At 42.7% G+C, this 24,582-nt stretch overlaps 1 protein-coding gene across 1 annotated transcript in view; it reads left to right on the plus strand.

Annotated features, from left to right (window-relative positions):
• ncanb (neurocan b) overlaps positions 1-24,582 on the plus strand; it is a 167,750-nt gene that overhangs the window by 91,187 nt on the left and 51,981 nt on the right. The window contains exon 10 of the mRNA XM_031786172.1: positions 8,812-8,928. Coding sequence (XP_031642032.1) covers positions 8,812-8,928 — 117 coding nt within the window. The remainder of the gene's footprint in view (positions 1-8,811; positions 8,929-24,582) is intronic.

Consider the following 24,582-nt stretch of genomic DNA (forward strand, 5'->3'; position numbering starts at 1 on the left):
GTCTAAATATTCCTGTTACATTGCACAACCTTCAATGAATGTCATAATTACGTAAAATTCAGGCAAATTAGTTTGCAATGAGCCAGGCGGCCCAAACTGTTGCATATACCCTGACTCTGCGTGCAATGAACGCAAGAGGAGTGACACAGTTTCACTTGGTAAATATTGCCTGCTAACCTGGATTTCTTTTGGCTAAATATGCAGGTTTAAAAATATATACTTCTGTGTATTGATTTTAAGAAAGGCATTGGTGTTTATGGTTAGGTACACGTTGGAGCAACGACAGTCCTTTTTCGCGAATGCGCACTGCATCGATTATATGCAACGCAGGACACGCTAGATAAACTAGTAATGTCATCAACCATGTGTAGTTAACTAGTGATTATGATTGATTGTTTTTTATAAGATAAGTTTAATGCTAGCTAGCAACTTTCCTTGGCTTCTTACTGCATTCACGTAACAGGCAGGCTCCTCGTGGAGTGCAATGTAAAGCAGGTGGTTAGAGCGTTGGACTAGTTAACCGTAAGGTTGCAAGATTGAATCCCCGAGCTGACAAGGTAAAAATCTGTCGTTCTGCCCCTGAACAAGGCAGTTAACCCACCATTCCTAGGCCGTCATTGAAAATAAGAATGTATTCTTAACTGACTTGCATAGTTAAATAAAGATTAAATAAAGGTGTAAAAAAAAAAATGTGGGGGGGGGGGCAAAATTGGTGTCCAAAATTACCGATTTCCTATTGTTATGAAAACTTGAAATCGGCCCTAATTAATCGGCCTTTCCGATTAATCGGTCGACCTCTAATATCTAGGAAAACCAAAGTTCCAAAGGCTGGGCCTAATATAGTGTTTAAGAGGTCATACAATAATTGTTGTAGTGATTCTTATGTTGAAGATATAAAGAATAATTGCTGGTCTGTGGTGTGTAATGAGGAGCAACCAGACGCTGCACTTTACACATATATTGCTTTTTCCAGTTGCTAATAAGCATGCACCCATTAGGAAAATGACAGTAAAAATTGTTAAATCCCCTTGGATTGATGAGGAATTGGAAAACTGTATGGTTGAGAGGGATGAGGCAAATGGTATGGCAATAAGTCTGGCAGCACAACTGATTGGCAAACGTACCACAAATTGAGAAATCATGTGACTAAACTGAATAAAAATAAACTATAGTATAAAATAAAATGATATAAAGAATGATAGTGGAGCACCTTAAATGACATTTTCGGCTCATTCATCACAAAACCCATTGATATTGCCAACCACTTTAATGATTTTTTCATTGGCAAGATTAAGAAACTTGGCAAGTGCAGCAACAAAGTATATCTGACAAAATTATAAAAGACAAGCATTGTATTTTTGAATTCCGTAAAGTGTGTGTGGAACAGTTTAAAAAAGTATTGTGTCTATCAACAATGGCAAGCCACCGGGGTCTTGCAACCTGGATGGAACATTACTGTAATAGCGGATGATATTTCCACTCCTATTTGCCATATCTTCAATTTAAGCCTCGTAGAAAGTCTGTGCCCCCAGACCTGGAGGGAAGCAAAAGTCATTCAGCTAATTGGATTGCGCATAATTCAAATAAATTATCATAAAAATGTGGATATTAAACATAACAAGTGTCTTATATCGGTTAAAAGCTTAAATTCTTGTTAATTCAACTGCATTGTCTGATTTACAATAGGCTTTACAGTGAAAGCATGCCATGCAATTGTTTGAGGACGGTGCCCCACATCAAAATATTTTTCAACCAGCACAGGCTTCGTAAAATCACTTACACGTATTCACTTACTTTTTGAAATTCTTCCTCTGATTTGCAATCCCAAGGGTCCCAGCTACAACATGCATGGTTGTTTTGTTAGATAGTTTGTTCAGTAGTTTGGTCCTTCTTTATGTCCCAAAAAGTCAGTTTAGTTGGTGCCATAGATTTGAGTAATCCACTCGTTCAACATGCAGAGAAAGGAATCCAAAAATATACCGCTAAACTTTGTTCAAAGAAGTCAAAATAAATTTCTATCTAATCCTCAGGTACCCTAAAAAGTAATTAAACTATAATATTTCATATGGAAGGAAGTATGTTCAATAGAAAAGCAAAATTAGCAAGTGCGTATCCTCTTCAAAGCGCACGCACAGACTGATTTCCAACTCTAACTCCCAGTAACAAAACTCAAAATTCTTCCTCATTTTGGAAGAAACAAGTCTGAAACCTTGAACAAAGACTGGTGACATCTAGTTGAAGCCATATGAATTGCAATCTGGGAGCTGGAATTGCATATGACCATTAGCTTTCCATTGAAAGAGCATGGGCTCTCAAAATCTGTCTGGTTTTTCTTTGGATTTTCTCCTACCATATCAATTGTGTTATAGTCTCATATATTATTGTAACATTTCAGTTAAAGTGTTTTCTATCCAATGGTACCAATTATATGCATATCCTGGCTTCTGGGCCTGAGTAACAAGCAGACAAGGGGAGAGTAACAAGTGGAGAAAAATAGACCCTAGCCTGAAGAGGTTTTAACGTCAATGGCGCTGTAGTGGAGCGGGTTGAGAGTTACCTCAACTAACCTGTACCCCCACACACTGACTCGGTACCGGTACCCCCTGTATGTAGCCTCATTATTGTTATGTTCTTTTTTACTTTAGTTTATTTGGTAAATATTTTCTTAACTCTTCTTGAACTGCACTGTTTGTTAAGGGCTTGTAAGTAAGCATTTCACGGTAAGGTCTACACTTGTTGTATTCGGCGCATATGACAAATAGAGTTTGATTTCATTTGATTTAAGATGGGGAGAAGTCTGTCCATAATAATGCACTGCTCTGCCTTAACAACCCTATCAACAAGGCAGGTCCTACAGGCCCTAGTTTTGTCGCACATAGACTACTGTTCAGTAGTTTGGTCAGGTGCCACAAAGAGGGACTTGGGAAAATTACAACTGGCTCAGAACAGGGCAGCACGGCTGGCCCTTAAATGTACATGTAGATCTAACATTAATAATATGCATGTCAATCTCTCATGGCTGAAAGTAGAGGAGAGATTAACTTCATCACTACATGTGTAGTGTTGACAAGCTGAATGTACCGAGCTGTGTGTTTAAACTACTAGCACACAGCTCTGACACCCATGCATACCCCACAAGACACGCCACCAGAGGTCTCTTCACAATCCCCAAGTCCAGAAAAGACTATGGGAGGCACACAGTACTACATCAGTAGAGCCATGATTATATGGAACTCTATTCCACATCAGGTAACTGATGCAAGCAGTAGAATCAGATACAAAACAAATGGTAAAAGTACACCTTGGAACAGCAGGGACTGTGAAGAAACACACACAAAGGTATACAAGCGCTAGCACACACACTCTATACACACATACTGTCACGCCCTGACCTTGGTTATCTTTGTTTTCTTTATTATTTTGGTTAGGTCAGGGTGTGACGAGGGTGATATATGTATTTTTTATGCCTATGGTTGCCTAGATTAGTTCTCAATCAGAGGCAGCTGTTTATCATTGTCTCTGATTGGGGACCCTATTTAGGTAGCCATATGCCTTGGATAGTTTGTGGGTTATTGTCTATGTGTAGTTGCCTGTGTCTGCACTGTTCATAGCGCCACGGTCGTGTTGTTGTTTTGGTTAGTTTGTTCTTCGTGTTCTTCCTTCATTAAAAGAAGAATGTATTCTAATCACGCTGCGCTTTGGTCTCCTCTTTACGATGAACGTGACACGTACATTGTAATATTGTTGTATGGTGATATTATACATTTGTAGATATGTAGTGGTGTAATAATGTTACATGATGTACTGTTTCATATTTTGTTTTATGTGTAATGTAAGTATCTTAATGTGTTTGGACCCCAGGAAGAGTAGCTGCTGTCTGGGAAGGAACTAATGGGGATCCATAATAAGGCCATATGCATATGCGCACACACTCAGCTGTGGGTGTTACGAGACACGAATTTCATCTAATTATCAAGACATCAATGTAGCAGTAGAACAAATATCACAATATCGGAGTATAAGTTCAAATAACGTAAATCAATGTAGGCTAGAGCAGAATAAACATATGAGAATATATAGACCTCCAGCCTATGTGATATGATGCACATATTCAGATTAACTTCACAGTACAGAAAAAGTTTATAAATCCTGACAGTCAACTTCTTGCTCAAAGCCATAAGAGGGCCTGTGATGTTCAGCCTCCTTCTAAGCCTGTTCTGAAGATTCTGACTGTAGAGTATTTTTTACATGTTGAGTATTAACTATAACCTGGGTGTCCTCTTTAGCCTTGTCTACAAGGCTTGCTGCCACCAAATGTGACTTGGTTCGGGCATGTTCAAAAACCTTTTTTTCTGAGGGGTCTTCGTTTGTTTTGTTTTTAAGTCTGAGCCAGAGGACGATACTTTACATTCTACCCCTTCTTTTGCTAGTTTAATCCCTCCAGTCATTTCTAGACACAAGCTCCCTATCCTTTTGCGTGTTGTACAGCCCAGCTTTGAATTCTGCATGACAAGCCAGAGGTTATACATTTGCTTGTTCTTGAACTGCAAATTGCACCCGCTCCGAGAACTTTGTTGGTGGATGATGTACTGTCCCCCCTAGCTCCCCGTCTCCCTCTCCCGCTGAGTATGACTCACTAACAGGCCTACTAGCTAGTGGTGGTGCCGATGGTTATGCTGAACTGACGGGATTAGCAGCTCTGCAAGCTAAGGCATCGCCATCAGGAACAGTTTTCTCCTCACTCCTCTACTCCGTGACTGACAGTTCTCTGGCTTAAGATCAGTTACTTACCCCAATCCCCCTCTGCATAATCTCTATGTACAAATAAGTGAGCAGGTCTGGAATCAGTGTGGCAGGATATGATGATTACACAGAAGGATCACAGCACTTTTACATTATTGTCTTTCTGAGGGGTGGGAGAAATAACGAGGAGGCAACTTAATTTAACGCTGATCGCTTTTACTAGAATGTTTACAGTGTGAACAGTGAAACAATTAATAAATCATGCCACGAGAGGTACCGGGCAAATAGGTGCTAGAATGAACAAAGTCAATCTGAGAGGTGCCAGGATCCGACTCAAATTAAGCACTGCCTCGGTGCCTAAGTCATGCTGCCTGGTGAAGTATTTTGAATTATTTTATTTAGACAGGAGTAATTATATAATTTTTTGCAAAACATACATTTACTTTAGGGCAATCCAGCATCCTAACAGTGCACTGTGCACACGCCAACTTTCCTTTCCAATTCACAGGAGGCTGAAACCAGAGATCTGTAATGACGAGATGCTCATGTCTATGCACTAACAATGTGAGTCTTTGCTCCAAAGGCGGGAGGTCAGGCAACAAGCTTAGGTCTGCATATTATTCTCATAGAAACGCATATGGTTTATAATGGACTGATTTTGGTGAGAGTGAGCCCTCTCACTTAGTCTCTTCCTCTCTGCTGAAACTATAGTATGGAGCGAGATAGCTGCCAAAAAGGTTGAACGTGCATATCGTTAGGATCGTAAGAATATCCATACATAACTTGTTAGGATCATAAGAAAAGCCATGCATCAAACATGAAACGAAAACATTTAATTAGATTTGTCAACGTACAAACATAGGGATGTTATGATTATGAATTAACATTTACACGTTCAATTCTTACTTTACGTTTACCTTTACTCGATTCGTTTTAAAACAGAAATTGAGTTCAGAAATGATTCCTACATGTTGAAAGCCAATTTTTTCTTTGAACCGTGCACGTGCACATTGATTTTGTCCATCCACACCAGATGTGATCAGGGCAAGCAGGTTGAAATATCAAAACGAACTCTGAACCGACTATTTCTGGGGACAGGTCGAAACACATGGAACATTCATGACCATTTAGATAGCTTGCGGTTGCTAGCTAATTTGTCCTGGGATATGAATATTGGGTTGTATTTTACCTGAAATGCGCAAGTTCCTTTTTTTCGGGATCTTTATAGAATTTTTGGCCATTTTGATTCACACAAAATTGTGTGTTTCAATATTCCGACAATTAAGCCACAGATAAAAGGGGAAACCTAGTTATTTTCTAGTTTTCTCTAATCCTTCAGTCATCTCTTCTTCTTCTTCTGTGGACTTTATATAGCGGTAGGCAATCAACTTTAAGGTGCATTACCACCACCAACTGGACTGGAGTGTGGACCTCAGTTCATCTTTCAATCACATGACAACCACCTTGTTGTTTGCCAAAAGGCACCTAAAGGACTCAGACCATGAGAAACAACAGTCTCTAGTCTGAAACCAAGATTAAACTCTTTGGCCTGAATTCCAAGTGTCACAGCTGGAGGAAACCTGGATCCATCCCTACGGTGAGGCACGGTGGTGGCAGCATCATGCTGTGGGGATGCTTTTCAGTGACTGGGAGACTAGTCAGGGTCGAGGGAAAGATGAACAGAGCAAAGTACAGTTAGATCCTTGATGAAGACCTGCTCCAGAGTGCTCAGGACCTCAGACTGGAGCGAAAAGGTCAAGGGGTCTGAATACTTTCCGAATGCACTGTACGTGTAAATTTATTTTGCAACGCTCGCACACATAACGCCAGCGGCGTGGTCAGCTGCATCGTTCTGTCGGCAAACGTCTCGGGCAAAGAATAATCAATATTTCAATATTTTATTTGGACGGGCAAGGAGGTATGGTAGGGCCTAGCAGGCCCCCTAAGGCCCGCCCATAACACCAGCCCTGAAATCAAGCTTGTGACTCTACAAAATAGTTTTTTTGTTTTGTGTTTTGTGTTTTTTGGTGCCCAACAGCAATGAATGGTCAATGATGCATTGTGTCATTTTGGAGTCCCTTTCATTGTAAATAAGAATAAAACATTTTTCTGAAAATTTTGACATTTGTGTGGATGCTTCCATGATTTCAGATAATCATGAAGGAATTTTTAACATGCTAAGCTCTCACCATTACCAATAACAGGGAGGTAGAGCATTTTTGGAGGTTGTGATATTTATCAGAGCAAACAGTCCCATCTGCTGTGGACCCTGCTGACTAGAGCTGTGTCGTCAGACCCACACAGTCATTGTTAACCATCACATAAAAAAATTGAGCAGGTGTGGATTCTTTACCAACACACTGTCACGCAGGGCTAAACAGGCCACTGTCAGATATGTGATGCTAATGAATATATTAGTGGTGGATGAGCTACCACAGATAACCAAGTAACAGAGAACCATGACGTGCCAGTGACTCTCTCAGATAGAGCCCCAGTCTTCACATTGAAGAGCTTTAGATTGAGGAATAATACAGAAGATAGACAATCTGACAGGTCCTTCATACTGCACTTCACCCTCTCAGCGACACACTCTGTTTGAGAGAGTGAGAGAGACCCAAGGCAGAGGGGGGGGGGGGGGGGGGGTGCTGGCCGTGTGACTGTGACTGTGACTTTCCTTTCCACAAGGTGACAGATTGGCTGCTCTGTCTGTCCCCCACTCCTTTTTATCAGGACGGATGCTCGGTGGGGGGGAGGACAATGTGTGCCACCCACCCGCGTCACTCTGATGAGCTGGGTACTCATAAATTACCTGATCATCGCCCAGTCAGGACACCCTTGGAGCCACCTCTTTTAATGCCATATGACCGTGTTGTTGCGAGGTAATTAACACATTTTATTTTGCCAGGCTATAAATCCAAGCACCGCTCTTCAAGGGAAACATTTTGGGATAAATGGTGAGAGAGTAGATTAAGTCGTAATTATAGGCTCTACTTTTAGGACGGTGCTGGTGTTTGACAAGGAAAGTTGCACAGCACCAGGTTATGAGGCTTTGTTTCGTTGCTGTGGGGAGAGATATCTACATTAAGTATGGTTGTATTAGCCAACCCAGATAAGTTTCCAGGCCCAGACACAATCTGATGCGCTACATCTCTTTTCCAGCATTTATAATACCCAGGCTTACTTAATGATGTATGAGGGGAAAGATACAAGCTCACCCGACCCGGAGAGGGAGAATTCTAGTATGTGTAAATCTATCTGTGTGTGTGCTTGAGAGAGAACTGCAGTGTGTGTGTGTGTGTGTGTGTGTGTGTGTGTGTGTGTGTGTGTGTGTGTGTGTGTGTGTGTGTGTGTGTGTGTGTGTGTGTGTGTGTGTGTGTGTGTGTGTGTGTGTGTGTGTGTGTGTGTGTGTGTGTGTGTGTGTGTGTGCGTGCATTCACTTACTTGTGCGTGTCAAATACAATTTTATTTGTCACATGGTGTAAACCAACAGTGTAATGCTTACTTATGGGCCCTTCCCAACAAAGCAGAGAGAAAGAAAATAGAGAAATAATAGAAAAGTAATAACGCGTAATAATAAAAGCAATAATAAATACACAAATACACATAAATTGGCTGTACAGTGCCTTCGGAAAGCTTCAACAAAGTACTGAGCAAAGGGTGTGAGTACTTATGAAAATGTTTTCTTTCCGTTTATTCAAGTTTTTTTAATTCGTAAAATTTTCTAAAAACCTGTTTTTGCTTTGGGATATTGATTAGGGGAAAAAAATGAGGGATTTTTTTTTTTTTTTTGAATAAGACAAAATTTGAAAAAAGTCAAGGGGTATATCAGGCCATGGGGTACCAGTACCGAGGCGATGTGTACGAGGTAATTGAGGTACATATGTACATAAACTAGGACTAAAGCAACAGATAATTAACAGTAGCAGCAGCGTTTGTAATTAGTCAAAAATGTTAGTGCAAAAAAAGGGTAATGCAAATAGTCCAGGTAGCTGTTTGTGTGTTAATGTACTGCATCTCTGTGTACACATCTCCCTCGGTTAACCCCCCTGCTCTATCTCCATTCTACAGCTGAAGACAACCCGTGCCAGACCAACCCCTGTCTGCATGGAGGCAGCTGCCTGCCGGAGGGCGACGGCTACAGCTGCTACTGCCCCCAGGGCTACTCTGGAGAGAGCTGCGAGATCGGTGAGTTGGGGTCAGGGGTTAAAGGTCACTGTGGAGAGGGGGAAAGGTTAAGAGCTGCAGAAGGTCACCCTCTTTCCAGCCCTGTGTGTTGTACTCATAGCCAGACTCAGAATCAAAAAGTTTGTGCAAAAAAGGGTAATGCAAATAGTCCAGGTAGCTGTTTGGCATGTGTGTGTTAATGTACTGTATCTCTGTGTACACATCTCCCTCAGTTAACCCCCCCTAATTTTGTCTTGTAGATTTGCTGTTTAACTATAGCTGATACAAATACACTGTGTACAAAGCATTATGAACACCTTCCCTAATATTGAGGCCCCCCCCCCCATGGGATGCTGGCCCATGTTGACTCCAATGCTACCCACAGTTGTGTCAAGTTGGCAGGATGTCCTTTGGGTGGTGGACCTTTCTTGATACACACGAGAAACTGTTGAGCTTGAAAAACCCTACAGCGTTGCAGTTCTTGACACAAACCGCGTTCAAAGTCACTTATATATTTTTTGTCTTGCCCATTCACCCTCTGAATGGCATACATAAAATCCTTCTTTACCCTGCCTTCTGCCCTTCATCTACACTGATTGAAGTGGATTTAACAAGTGACATCAATAAGTGATCATAGCTTTCCCCTGGATTCATCTGTTCAGTCTGTGTGATGGAAAGATCTGCATACAGTAAATGTGTAATGTTTTGCCCTGCGTTGATGGTATTTGACATTATCACTGGCTCAGTCAGTTTTTGCATGAGGAAGTTTAGCTGCATGGTCCTGCTGTGCCCAGGCTGCTGTTCCCTGCCTGCCTGCAGAGGTGAGGTAAGGCTGCGGAAGCAGCCTGTGACAGAGTGTGTGTGAATGGGGAGGGTGTGTGCTGTTTTCAGAGGTGGGTGTGTGAATGCAAAGTGTCTGTTTTCCGTGCACAGAGGTGAGGCTCTAACAGTGAATGTGTTTGAATGAGGAGGGTGTGTCATTTAAGGTGAGGCTGAGTAAGCATGCTGTGACAGGGAGATGCTGAGTGTTTGTGACTCTCACTAGCAGGCAGGCAGCTCATCTCTCCACTGTGCTGTGCGATGGGAGAATGAGACAGTCAGAGCTGGGCTGTGCTGGAGTGACCTGGTTGGGCTGCACGGTCACAGGTGTGTGTGTGACTGTCAAGGGGACATGGGCTAAGTCAAGCCAGGTCACTCCAGATCCAAGGTGACATTCAACATTCATCCAGGTCCCCAGGACATCAGGAGATGCCTTCAAAACTGTGTACTAGGGGCAACGGTGTGTGTTATTAACATCAAGTAGGCCTGCGGCTTGGATGGACATAAGCCACAAGTTCCGGCTCCGAGCGTCCTGTGTTCAAATCCCAGTGCTAGGCACAATTTTATTTTTGACTCTATCCTAAACTTTAACTCTTACCTTAACCATTCGGAATTAATCGCTGAACTTAACCGTCAGTATTTGACATTTATATCCCCTCTGGACAAATGTTGAATACTGAAGTCAAACCGTGTGATGTTGACGCTTAGTCAGGGGTGGAGGGGTAGTAAGGGTCGGGAACAGTGTGCGTGTTCGCGGGTGGAGGGGTAATAAGGGCCGGGAACAGTGTGCGTGTCCGCGGGTGATTTTATTTGGCCCCCCAAGAATTCTGTGCAAAAATAGTTTGTATACATTTTTATTGTTGGACATAAACGACTATCAAAACACCAGTAAATCAGCTCCAAGTGATTTGGAAATCTGTTCTGAAGTATTCCCAATCATAATCGAGAGATATACTGTATGTGATCGTATACAAATGTAAGCACGGTTTGAAATGATTATGTTATAGTCAAATATTATATCTGTTTGGGCGTCTTACGGTCATTTTGCAGTCTACAAATGATTTCTCATTATGTTCTGGCCCCTTACCATCCGCTCAAGAAATAAACTGAACCGTGGCTGAATCTACAGTAGGTGACGATCCCGGTCCTATTGAGTGTTCACTGATCTGGACTTTAAAGGTTATACATGTAACATTTCCACCTGCAACCAGTGCCAAATGTTAATTGCAGTATCAAAGCAATAGAAATCCTGATTTTTTGGGGGGGTGACACTGCAATTGAGCTTTTTACCACGACTAGTCGGTGCGGCCAGGGTTTTTGTGTACAACTTCCTGTATTACGATTGGTTTACGAGGTCGACAACATATACAGATATAGGATCTTAATTTGATCTCCCTGTTGCAAGAGAATTTTCCTGCAATGCAGGACATTTTAAAATGGTAATGTATTTGAGGTTTACAAAGACTTCTTAAGTTTGTAATTTCCCCTTTGAAAATGGTTTATGACAATCACAATTCTGTCAAAAAACATATTGCTTCTAAAATAATGGACTGGACCAACATTGATATTATAGTGGTGTCCACTGGCCATAAATATTTTAACACCTATCAGGGTGCCTTGATTTCTAATGGGCTGCCCATCTCCCCAGGCACCCCTTAAATGAGTGCATTCTGAAATGATTCAAACCCCTTCACTTTTTCCACATGTTTTACTCATCAATCTACACACAATACGCCATAACAACAAAGTGAAAACAGGATTCTACCATTTTTTGCTAATTTGTTACAAATAAAAAACAGAAATACCTTATTTCCATAAGTATTCAGACTGTTTGCTATTAGACTCGAAATTGAGCTCAGGTGCCTCCTGTTTCCATTGATCATCCTTGAGCTGTTTCTATAACTTTATTAGAGTCTATCTGTGGTAAATGCAATTGATTGGACATGATTTGGGAAAGGCACACACCTGTCTATATAAGTTGACAGTGCATGTCAGAGCAAAAACCAAGCAATGAGGTCGAAGGAATTGTCCGTAGAGCTCCGAGACAGGATTGTGTCGAGGCACAGATCTGGGGAAGGGAACCCCAACATTTTGGCAGCATTGAAGGTCCCCAAGACCACAGTGGCCTCCATCATTCTTAAATGGAAGAAGTTTGGAACCATCAAGACTCTTCCTAGAGCTGGCCACCCGGCCAAACTGAACAATCGGTGGGAGACGGGCCTTGGTGTGGGAGTTGACCAAGAACATGATGGTCACTCTGACAGAGCTCCAGAGATCCTCTGTTGAGGACAACCAGCATTCCAGGCCTTTATGGTATGGTGGCCAGACGGAAGCCACTCCTCAGTAAAAAGCACATGACAGCCCGCTTGAAGTTTGCCAAAAGGCACCTAAAGGACTCTCAGATCATGAGAAACAAGATTCTGTGGTCTGATGAAACCAAGAATGCCAAGCGTCACCTCTGGAGAAAACCAGGCACCGCTCATCACCTGGCCAATACCATCCCTATGGTGAAGCATGGTGGTGGCAGCATCATGGGGAAGTGGGGATGTTTTTCAGCAGCAGGGACTGGGAGACTAGTCGAGGGAAATATGAACGGCACAAAGTACAGAGACCTCCCACTGGGGCGAAGGTTCACCTTCCAACAGGACAATGACCCTAAGCACACAGCCATGACTGGACTTGAAGCTAATCAAACATCTCTGAAGTAGAGGTCGACCGATTATGATTTTGCAACGCCGATACCGATACAGATTATTGGAGGAGCAAAAAAAGTCGATACCAATTTTTTACATTTATTTGTAATAATGACAATTACAACAATACTGAATGAACACTTATTTTAACTTAATATAATATAGCAATAAAATCAATTTAGCCTCAAATAAATAATGAAACATGTTAAATTTGGTTTAAATAATGCAAAAACAAAGTGTTGGAGAAGAAAGTAAAAGTGCAATATGTGCCATGTAAGAAAGCTAAAGTTTAAGTTCCTTGCTCAGAACATGAGAACATATGAAAGCTGGTGGTTCCCTGGCGGAGTCTTCAATATTCCCAGGTAAGAGGTTTTAGGTTGTAATTATTATAGGAATTATAGGACAATTTCTCTCTATACGATTCTATACGAAGGAAGGCATTGATGTTTATGGTTAGGTACAGTCATACAACGATTGTGCTTTTTTCGCAAATGTGCTTTTGTTAAATCATCCCCCGCTTGGCGAAGTTGGCTGTCTTTGTTAGGAAGAAATAGTCTTCACAGTTCGCAACGAGCCAGGCGGCCCAAACTGCTGCATATACCCTGACTCTGTTGCAAGAGAAGTGACACATTTTCCCTAGTTAAAAGAAATTCATGTTGGCAGGCAATATTAACTAAATATGCAGGTTTAAAAATATATACTTGTGTATTGATTTTAAGAAAGGCATTGATGTTTATGGTTAGGTACATGTTGGAGCAACGACAGTCCTTTTTCACGAATGCGCACCGCATCGATTATATGCAACGCAGGACACGCTAGATAAACTAGTAATATTATCAACCATGTGTAGTTAACTAGTGATTATGATTGATTGATTGTTTTTTATAAGATAAGTTTAATGCTAGCTAGCAACTTACCTTGGCTTCTTACTGCATTCGTGTAACAGGCAGGCTCCTCGTGGAGTGCAATGTAAAGCAGGTGGTTAGAGCGTTGGACTAGTTAACCGTAAGGTTGCAAGATTGAATCCCCGAGCTGACAAGGTAAAAATCTGTCGTTCTGCCCTGAACAAGGCAGTTAACCCACCGTTCCTAGGCCGTCATTGAAAATAACTGACTTGCCTAGTTAAATAAAGGTGTAAAAAAAAAAAAATTGCCAAATCGGTGTCCAAAAATACCGATTTCCGATTGTTATGAAAACTTGAATTCGGCCCTAATTCATTGGCCATTCCGATTAATCGGTCGAGCTCTACTCTGGAGAGACCCGAAAATAGATGTGCAGCAACGCTCCCCATCCAACCTGACAGAGCTTGAGAGGATATGTAGAGAAGAATGGGAGAAACTCTCCAAATACAGGTGTGCCAAGCTTGTAGCATCATAAACCAAGAAGACTCGAGACTGTAATCAATGCCAAAGGTGCTGAGTACTGAGTAAAAGGTCTGAATATTTATGTAAATGTGAAATTGCAGTGTTTTATGATTAATACATTTGCAAAATGTATAAAAACCTGTTTTTGCTTTGTCATTATGGGTTATTGTGTGTAGATTGATGAAGAAAATAAGCAATTTAATCAAGTTTAGAATAAGTCTGTAACTTAACAATGTGGAAAAAGTCAAGGGGTCTGAATAATTTCTGATTGCACTGTAATATCAGAATGTTTTTCCTAACTATACAGTAACCATCAGTGTGTGTCCATACTGAGATATGGAAGAAAGATGTCCATCTCTCCTATGCAGAGGAGTAACTTGTGGGGGACTGGGGGTGGCCAGGCAGCTACAGGAAATGTGTTGCACCATTCAGTGCGACACATTTCCACATTTTTCTATTGGACCTCCCCCCGTCCACAATGCCTGAAAACTAGTCCCAATTTATTTCCAGCAGCGAGAGAGGAGTTTGTCATTATGGAGACACCTATTGGATAAATATGCAATCTAAATACTTATGGTCAAATTGCTTCTCTGCATTTCTCCCTTTTGTTGTTGGTTCATCACACCAAATGATTTCATCTGAACTAATGTTTTTTTCAGAAAACATTCTTGTGAAAATAAACTGGAGTATTAAAAATCTTGGATAAAAGTTTTCTTTTAGGATTATTTTATTGTATAATACATTTGTATTAATGTGTAGAGATAAGTACTTACCAAAACATTAGTTCTGGTTTGGTTGTAGCCTTCCATCTAGAGGATGAGGTGATCCCCACAAAAGTTGTTGGTGCTACTGTTGCCATTCCCCGTATGTTGCTCTACAGAGAGTAGAGGAACAGGCAGAGATATGAGGGATGAGTTAGATAAACAGGTGGAATGAGACTTTGCAGACAGTTGACTGAAAGGGAAAGGAAAGGGGGATACCTAGTCAGTTGTACAACTGAATGCATTCAACTGAAATGTGTCATCTGCATTCAACCCTCTGAATCAGAGAGGTCCGGGGAGCTGCCTTAATCAACATCCACGTCTTTGCTGCCCGAGGAACAGTGGGTTAACTACCTTGCTCAGGGGCAGAAGGAAGTGTGTGTGTGTGTGTGTGTGTGTGTGTGTGTGTGTGTGTGTTCTGCTCAACCCAAAAATGCTGGGTTAGACCAACCAGGAATTGATTTTGTTTAACATGTAGTAAAAAATAAAACGATTATTGGATCCCGTTTTCATTACTCCAGCCCCTCCCCTTGCGAGGATAACGCCACTGAGCCTTTTTTAAATGTTTCATGACATTGAAGAACACTTTGGGATCTTAGATCATTCCTCTATACAGAATCTTTACAGATCCTTGATATCCTTTGTCTGCACATGTCGATTGCCCTCTTCATTTCAAACCACAGGCTTTCAATGAGGTTCCAGTCCAGAGACTGAGTTACACCCTTGCTCCTATGGATCCCATATACATTAATGCTAAGTCAATGAGGAGAGGTTGCTGTTCCAGGTCACTACTTATGTAGAAGGGTCGCAGGCCAAGGGTCAGAGGTTAAGGGGAGAGGTATTGTCATGGGTGTGATAATCAATCAGCCATCTACTGACCACACACACACACACACACACACACACACACACACACACACACACACACACACACACACACACACACACACACACACACACACACACACACAGGCTGTCTGGGGTCGGCAGCCTTCGATTTGGGGATCATCCTAAATTTATGTGGGCTAAAGGCATCGGTGATCAATCAACATTACAGCCACATCAATAAGTCCTGATTATTGCATGTTAAACAGATGAATTACACATGGTTTGTGATGTTAGTTTGGAATTGCTTAGAATCTGTTGGGACATAGTATATTTTGTGTATGTCAATCATATACAACCAATATTTCTCATTGTCTCTGGCAACAAAACAAAAGGGATTCATTTGGAGCTTTTAAAATGTAGAATAGCATTTTTCCATGATTAATTTCATGTTGTCTGTTCATGGATGGTTATTGTCACGCTGTGGTTATTGTCATGGTCGTTTTTCATTCGTCGCCTGCACGAATACGCACCAGATTGTAGGTGCTCCTCAAGTCCAGTTTCGTGAAGTACTGCGCCCCGTGCATTTGTTCGATGATGGTTGGGATGAGGGGTAAAGGATAGCTGAACTTAAGTGGCTTATTCAGAGTTTGATAATCAATGCAGGGGCGCACTCCCCCATCTTTATTCTTAACAAAAAAGAAGCTTGAGGAGGCTGGTGACGTAGAGGGGCAGATGAAACCCTGCTTTCTCCTGTAAGTAGGTCTCCATGGCCTCGGTCTCGGCATAGGAGAGGGGATAGACGTGTCCTCAAGGGAGGGCTGCTTCAGAAAGCAGGTCAATGGCACAGTCCTAGGGGTGATGAGGAGGCAGGTGTGTTGCCCGGGTCTTAAAGAAAACCCAGTGCAGGTCCTGTTACTTCTCTGGTAAATCCACTTGAGGGGCGTGGTCCAGACAGACATCGTGAGACACGACATGAAAACGACGGGGACGGAGCCCAAAACAGACACGTATATATATATATAACTCAGGGATGTAACCCAATCAAAAGAGCGAGGTGTAAACCTCTAAATAATACACGGGACGAGACCCGTAATAACAAGTGCACAAAAACACATAGCGTGAAAGCCGATACAACAGAGCACAGGTACTCACAACACCAACGGACATGGCACAATAATCGACAAGGACAATGGGCACATACTGTATATATACATACTAATCAGGGGGAAATGGGAACCAGGTGTGTGTAATGAGACAAGACAGTCCAGGGTTGGTGGTAATGATCCAGTTCAGTGACGCCTAGAAGGCCAGTGAAGTAGACCTCCGGAGCTGGTGAACAGAATGAGCAGCAGTACCAAGGGGATCCGTGACAGTTATTTTGTTTTTTTTTATGTTCAGTTTGAAATCTTCCTGCAGGACTGTGTATTTGGCTTTTTTGGCTGCCGGTGGTTACCTGCATCTTGTGTCTGCAGCAGATAGGGTGTCTATCTGTCTGTGGTATCTGACATATTAATTACAACCAATCAGGTTAATTGCATATTACTGCAAACCCTTGACCACATTACTGACTTACCACCACGTTCTGTCCAGGTGAGGCACTGAAAGGAGGATGGCGGACGAGAGAAGGGAAGGAAATAGTTACTTTCTCTTTCTCCTTCTCATTCCCTTTCTTTCTTGCAATCTGACTTTCTCCCTTTCTTCATCTACTCTTTTGCAATCTATACCTTTCTTTCCAGCAGGTTATACAGCATAACTATGTTCCTTCCCTTTGCTTCTCCTGCTCTGTGCGATTGAGTCTTCATCAGTGATTCTTTACAGTCATTACCATCCATCATTACTTTATTACTACCAACCCAGCCGGTGTCACAAACACTGCAATAAGCAAATCTTGTTTCCTTCTGTGTATAGTATAGTGGGAGGAATGATGATTTAGGCAAAACAGGGCTGTGGAATTGTAACTGAAGCTGCTCGGAGGCGATCTCCAGGACTTGAATTGTATTTGCAATTATTTGGGATGAGGCGTTTAGAGATGCTGCATAATGCATGGTCTCCGTTTCTGCTGGGCCGCTCAAACATTTATGAGACAAGGGGAGAGTTGCTTCGTGGGGAGAGAGAGGGAGATGGAGGGAGGTAGAGGGTGGGAGCAGCTTGGCGGACACAGGGCCAGGTAGGGGTGTCAGGAGGGGGGATCCCTAGAGGAAATGGGACATAACCGCTCGTATATCTGAATCTAATAAATCTTCTATACAGATGAAGGATCTTAATTGTACCTATATTGTCACAGCAAAATAATCTTGCAGCAACAGGATTTGAACGCTTAGTCCATAATGTTTCTTGATCGGTGGTTAGATTATTAGCTGGACAAAAGTAGGCTACATGAAAAGTGTAATACTGTTAATATGTGTGTTTGTGTGGATTTTCAGTGAATTTATGTAACTCACAAAGCTCATCTGCATTTCCTGCAGTGCACGAAAATTCTCAGCAACAAAACAGTGATCAAAGTAAAATCCTATATCTGTATGTCTCCCATATACACAGCTGTGTGTGGCCACTAGGTTGACTATCAGTGGGAACTGGTACCTCTTAGATGTTAAGTTCCCTATATGGGGACCGAAGCGGTTCTGGACCGGTTCTGACTGATATTTTGGTGTACAAAGCGATCTGTGAACGTCGTAGATTCCCGGGTCTTATAGTGGCAGAAAGACCCATCAGTCTGCTCTCCACTCCCACTCTCTTATAGTGGCAGAAAGACCCATCAGTCTGCTCTCCACTCCCACTCTCTCAGCGGAGCCCACATTTGCATAGGGAACAAAGTATCACATTTTCTGGCCTTTCCAGACAAATAATCGATTTTCTCTTCCTCGGAGTGGCAGAGCCCAGTCTGGGAGACGGCATATGAAAGGAGACAGTCCATTGAATCCAGCAGTGCTGGTTTCATCTCGCTGTGATATTCTCAGCTGGATTTAGAGCTCTCAGTAGACGTTTAGGAGAGAATTCTCTGTCGTCAGTTATATGAAATAGTGCCAATTTTGTACTGTCACTAAGTATGATCATATTTATTTTACAGTTATAAGAAAGGTGAAATCTTATAGTAAGTCATTTATAATTTGATTGTTACCATTTTTAGAAGGCATTCAGTCATTTCAAGCCCCATTGCCCAACTTCTGTTGAATAGGAAAAAAATTCAAAACATTCAAAAGTTTGGGGTCAATGTCCTTGTTTTTGAAAGAAAAGCACAATGTTTGTCCATTAAAATAACATTAAATTGATCATAAATACAGTGTAGACATTATTAATGTTGTAAATGACTATTGTAGCTGGAAACTGCTGATTTTTTATGGAATATCTAAACTCAGCAAAACAAGAAACGTCCCTTTTTCAGAATCCTGTCTTTCAAAGATAATTAGATCTTCATTGTAAAGGGTTTAAACACTGTTTCCCATGCTTGTTCAATGAACCATAAACAATTAATGAACATGCACCTGTGGAATGGTCATTAAGACACTAACAGCATACAGACGGTAGGCAATTAAGGTAACAATTATGAAAATTAGGACACTATAAAGAGGCCTTTCTACTGACTGAAAAACACCAAAAGAAAGATGCCCAGGGTCTCTGCTCATCTGCGTGAACGTGCCTTAGGCATGCTGCGAGGAGGCATGAGGACTGCAGATGTGGCCGGGGCAATAAATTGCAATGTCTGTACTGTGAGACTCCTAAGACAGCGCTACAGGGAGACAGGACGGACAGCTGATCGTCCTCGCAGTGGCAGACCATATGTAACAACACCTGCACAAGATCGGTACATCTGATCATCACACCTGCGGATCAGGTACAGGATGGCAACAACAACTGCCCAAGTTACACCAGAAATGCACAATCGCTCCATCAGTGCTCAGACTGTCCGCAATAGGCTGAGAGAGGCTGGACTGAGGGCTTGTAGGCCTGTTGTAAGGCAGGTCCTCGCACAGCAAGAACTGGCAAATCTGGTGCAGTCCATGAGGAAGAGATGCACTGCAGTACTTAATGCAGCTGGTGGCCACACCAGATACTGACTGTTACTTTTGATTTTGACCCCCCCTTTGTTCAGGGACACATTATTCCATTCCTGTTAGTCACATGTCTGTGAAACTTGTTCAGTTTATGTCTCAGGACCTCTATACCAGGCGGTGTCAAAGGAAGGCCCTAAAAATTGTCAAAGACTCCAGCCACCCAAGTCAAACACTGTTCTCTCTGCTACCGCACGGCAAGCGGTACCGGAACGCTATGTCTTGGTCCAAGAGGCGTCTAAACAGCTTCTACCCCCAAGCCATAAGACTCCTGAACAGCTAATCAAATGGCTACCCAGACTATTTGCATTGCCCCCCCCCTTTCTCTTCTACACTGCTGCTACTCTCTGTTTTTGTCTATGCATAGTCACTTTAATAACTCTACCTACATGTACATATTACCTGAATTACCTCGACACCGGTGCCCCCGCACATTGACTCTGTACCTCCTGTATATAGCCCCGCTATTGTTATTTACTGCTGCTCTTTAATTATTTGTTATTCTAATCGCTTACTATTTTGGTGGTCATTTTCTTAAAACTGCATTGTTGGTTAAAGGCTTGTTAGTAAGCATTTCACTGTTGTATTCAGAGCATGTGACGAATACCATTTGATTTGATTTGATCATCAGTTATTGTTCATGACCATCTCATGAAATATATTTACATTTGGGTATGTCTTTTTAGGTGGAAATCAACATTTTTCCATATCATTCAATGAACAATCTCGAGGTTCATAGTAAAATCCAACACCTGTTTAGATGTGTACAGTATACAATGTGGAGCATTCCAATAGAAATACACTGAGTGTCCAAAACATTATGAACACCTGCTCTTTCCATGACATAGACTGACCAGGTGAAAGCTGTGATCCCTTATTGATGTCACTAGTTAGATCCACTTCAATCAGTCTAGAGGGAGGGGAGGAGACAGGTTAAAGAAGGGATAATTGAGACAATTGAGACATGGATTGTGTCTGTGTGCCATTCAGAGGGTCAATGGGCAAGACAAAAGATTATGTGCCTTTGAATGGGGTATGGTTGTAGGTGCCAGACACACCAGTTTGAGCGTTTGAAGAACTGCAACACTGTTTCATGCTCAACAGTTTCCCGTGTGTATCAAGAATGGTCCACCATCCAGCCAACTTGACACAACTGCGGGAAGCATTGGAGTCAACTTGGGCCAGCATCCCTGGGGAATGCTTTGACACCTTGTAGAGTCCATGCCTCGACGAATTGAGGCTATTCTGAGGGCAAAAGGGGGTGCAACTGAATATTAGGAAGGTGTTCCCAATGTTTTGTACACTCAGCGTAGGACAGACTTAAGGGGCTCCTCTCATAAGGAATCATGTCAGCTCTAGTCATGGCTTTTTTTGTATCTGCAACACTTTGTGTGTTGCACACTCCTGGAACACTGGCACAGATACCCGCACTGTCAGACTATGGAGTCTTGTGTCTTGGCTGTATACATTCGCTATGATCGTGTTGCTGGACAGATTCATAAACGGAGCCTCAGTCTTAGACAGTGATGTCTTTATCTGTTCTCTTCAAATGGGGTTTATTTTGGGATGTGCCGAGGGAAATGCATTAACCCCTCCACATATAGCTCTGCGCAGGGGTCAACAAATCATTCTGATTTGAAACAAAAGTTGCAGTCAGGGAATTTTTTTGGGGTGGGCTCACTGGGTCGTCACTTTGTTCGAAGAAGGAAGTGTGCATAAATAGAGGACTGGTGGTGCATTAAGGGAAACAAGCAGAGATTCTGTCAATCAAACCTATTTAGCCTGTGGAGAGAGAAAGATAAATTGTTGGACGCAATCAATATATTTATGGTTTGGTATAAACAGAGAGTGGAGTAAAGTATGAATGAAAAGGTGGGTGATTGTCTTTAGGTATTCTGGACTTGGATAATGGTGAGGAGGGGGACTTAAATGATACATTTTATGTAAATGACATGTTATAGAAGGGTGCAGACACCTTTTTTGGGATTTCACATGTTTTAGAGAAACTTACCCCAAATAGCAAATCATTTCCTCATTCTCATTTTGTAGTATGGGGGCCCTGAAAGAACATGAACAGCATCTCCAAAAACACCCCAAAACTTCCTTTTAGAAACAGCAAAGCTGTCAGTAGAGTGATGCAGATCTTTAACTGTTGTACACATGAAGTTGTGTCATTCCGAACTTGATCTGCAATGTTACATTCCCTTTTGCACGATTGGAGCCGTCTTGAGCGATTCCATTTTTCCGTGTAGCCTGCTGATACAGGTAACTGAGAGTGTTGGGCCACCCGAGGGGTTAAGTTCGGAATGACACAACTTCATGCTTACAACATCTAAAGACCTGCATCAGTATACTGAGAGTTGTGCCGGTTCTAAAAGGACATATTGGGTGTTTATGGATCCTTTGGCGATGTTTTTTCGGGGCAATGAGTTTCTCTAAAACATGTCAAATCCCTAAAAAGGCGTCTGGACCCTTCTATAACGTTCCATTTTCATCAAAAATAGATATTTGGTTATAACAACAACAATGTTACTTATCCTTTAAGCTCATAGACAGATCATGAGGAAATGATTTGGACTTACATTCTTCTCTCTTTGTCTCTATCTCTCATCTTCCCCTGTTATTGTCGCTATCTCCCTCCCTCCCTCCAAGCTCACCTGATAAATGAGAACAGATAACTGTGTGCTGCAGAGTGACACCGCAATCTGGCCTGAGAGACACACACGTCCCCTCTTATTTTGTCTATCTCCTCCCATTCCTCCCCTCCTCTACTGCTCTCCTCTTTTCCTCCTCCGCCTCTTCCCCATCCTCCCCTTCCTACTGATACTATACAGCAGAGCAGAGTGAGTAAACTAACCTCTCATACTATAGAGTAGCTCAGTGAACTGAGCAATGGAGACAACTTCCTCTCCCTTCACACCTTAACAATTCCACAAAATAACTGACAAACAAATTCTGATGTGGGGTTTCCATCCCCCCCAGGTCAATTTAAAGAAAAATGAATTGAATTGCAGCTTTGTGTGTCCCACTGCTGAGTAATGTCCTCCTGATAGTTTGATGCTTGACAGGAGTGTACACATGTATTTCATTTCCTATGCTCTCTGTCCCCATTCTTACCCTCTCCCCCCTCTTTCCCCTCTCCCTCTTTCTCCCCCTTTCTCTCCTTTCCCCTGTCACTCTTTCTCCCCTTTTCTCCCTCCCTCCTCGCTCTCTTTGTCTCCCTCTCGCTGTCTAGTCCCTCTCTTCCCTGTCTATCCCTCCCCTCTCACTCTAGTTGTTGCTCTCTCGACCTCTCCTTCCTCCAGCATGTTGTTATTTGGCAGGAAGCTGTATGGAAATTGCTCTGCACTGCAGAGATGGGGGTGAAAACAGTTCTGTAGCCCTCTAGCCCTTATTCTCCAGTAATACATTTCATTTTCTCCTACAGACTCCCTCACACTCTCGCCACCCCTAACCCATCAATTTCACCTCTGCCTTCACCTCTCTCTCTCTTTTCCTGTCACGGGCAAACACAATCACTCATACAGTACAAAATGCATACACTCAAAATCGTCCAGGCACTTTTATTTAAATGTATGTACATACACGGGGCGCACACACACAGTCCCATGCACGCACGCACATAGCAACACACACACACACAGACACACACTCTGCTCCTGTGTCCCTGCATGCAGCTGGCGTGTACTTTAGACTGTATAAAAGTGTTCGTGTGGATCTTCCGTTTAAATAGGCCTTTAGTGCTCCTCCTTGGTCTCTTAACTAATGGACCCTGTGAGACCCGTCATTCTCCTGTCACATCAGCTCCTATCATTGAGCCTGAAACATTCATGAAATCAAGGCTATTAATATAATTAACCCATAACCAGGACTGGTCCCTTGGCTGTGGAGCAGAGCGCCAGCGCCAGGACCTGCTCTCTCTCTCCCAGAGAAGGAGCACCGGGTATAGGATGGATCTGCCCCTAAACCTATGTTGGGGTTAGTTCCATTAAAATGCAGTAAATTCAGGAAGTGAATGGTAATTTCCAAGAAGGTTGTGTGAGTATGTGTGCGCGTGCATCCCTGGACGTGTGTTGTGTGAGATTGATGGCTAGATTTATGTGGCTGTGTGTTGGGAGCTGAGCCTCTTTAAGGAGTGTGATTGGCTAACTCCACCTGCTGCCCACGCCTCATTACTTCACCTCTGCCTCTCGCCCTCGTCTCCCATGGCGACCTGATCACCTGACCCGCCCCAATCACCCCCCATCACCCACCTCACACACCCCTGATTGGAGCTGCTCAGCCTACAGTGGCCCGCTGCCACACACACACACAGCCTCCCATCTTATTCTCTTTCTGCAGGACAGAAAGCATGTCCTCTGCTTCTCATTGCCCACAGGAGTTTATGGGGGAGTGTGTTGTGTGTGTGTGTGTGTGTGTGTGTGTGTGTGTGTGTGTGTGTGTGTGTGTGTGTGTGTGTGTGTGTGTGTGTGTGTGTGTGTGTGTGTGTGTGTGTGTGTGTGTGTGTGTGTGTGCGTGTGCATGTGCACATGGTTGCTTAACGTGCTGTAAACAAACCTGGAGATTAGTGAGCTTTTATGGCCAGGTTCCAAGGCATCCACACACACCAAGTTGTACACACCTGCAGCCACTGCTGCTTCACTGTGCCCCTTTGCAATTTACACTGCAGCCCTCGCCACCTGATGGCTGAGGAATGAACATGTGAGCATGTTGCTGATACTGATCTGTTAGAGAGGGTATTGTGTTATGGTGGACGGAGGCAGTATACACTATACCGCCGGGGGAGGGACAATTAAGTATGTAAAGGCTGGCCACTGTCCTACCGTTCAAAAGTTTGGGGTTACTTAGAAATATCCTTGTTTTTTGTCCATTAAAATAATATCAAATTGATATTAAATACGGTGTTGACCTTGTTAATGTTGAAAAAGACTATTGTAGCTGGAAACGTGTCATGTGTGCTCTCTCGCCAGGCCTCTAGATCAACAGGCTGCTCGTTATGGCGCACACCTCTCACCATTGTTGAACGCACCAGCGTGTCATCAGACTCACCTGGACTCCATCACCCCCCTTATTACCTTCCCAATATACAGTTGAAGTCGGAAGTTTACATACACTTAAGTTGGAGTCATTAACTTGTTATGGCTGGGGGCAGTATTGAGTA

The sequence above is a fragment of the Oncorhynchus kisutch genome, linkage group LG13, assembly GCF_002021735.2.
Source record: "Oncorhynchus kisutch isolate 150728-3 linkage group LG13, Okis_V2, whole genome shotgun sequence".
NCBI lineage: Eukaryota > Metazoa > Chordata > Actinopteri > Salmoniformes > Salmonidae > Oncorhynchus > Oncorhynchus kisutch.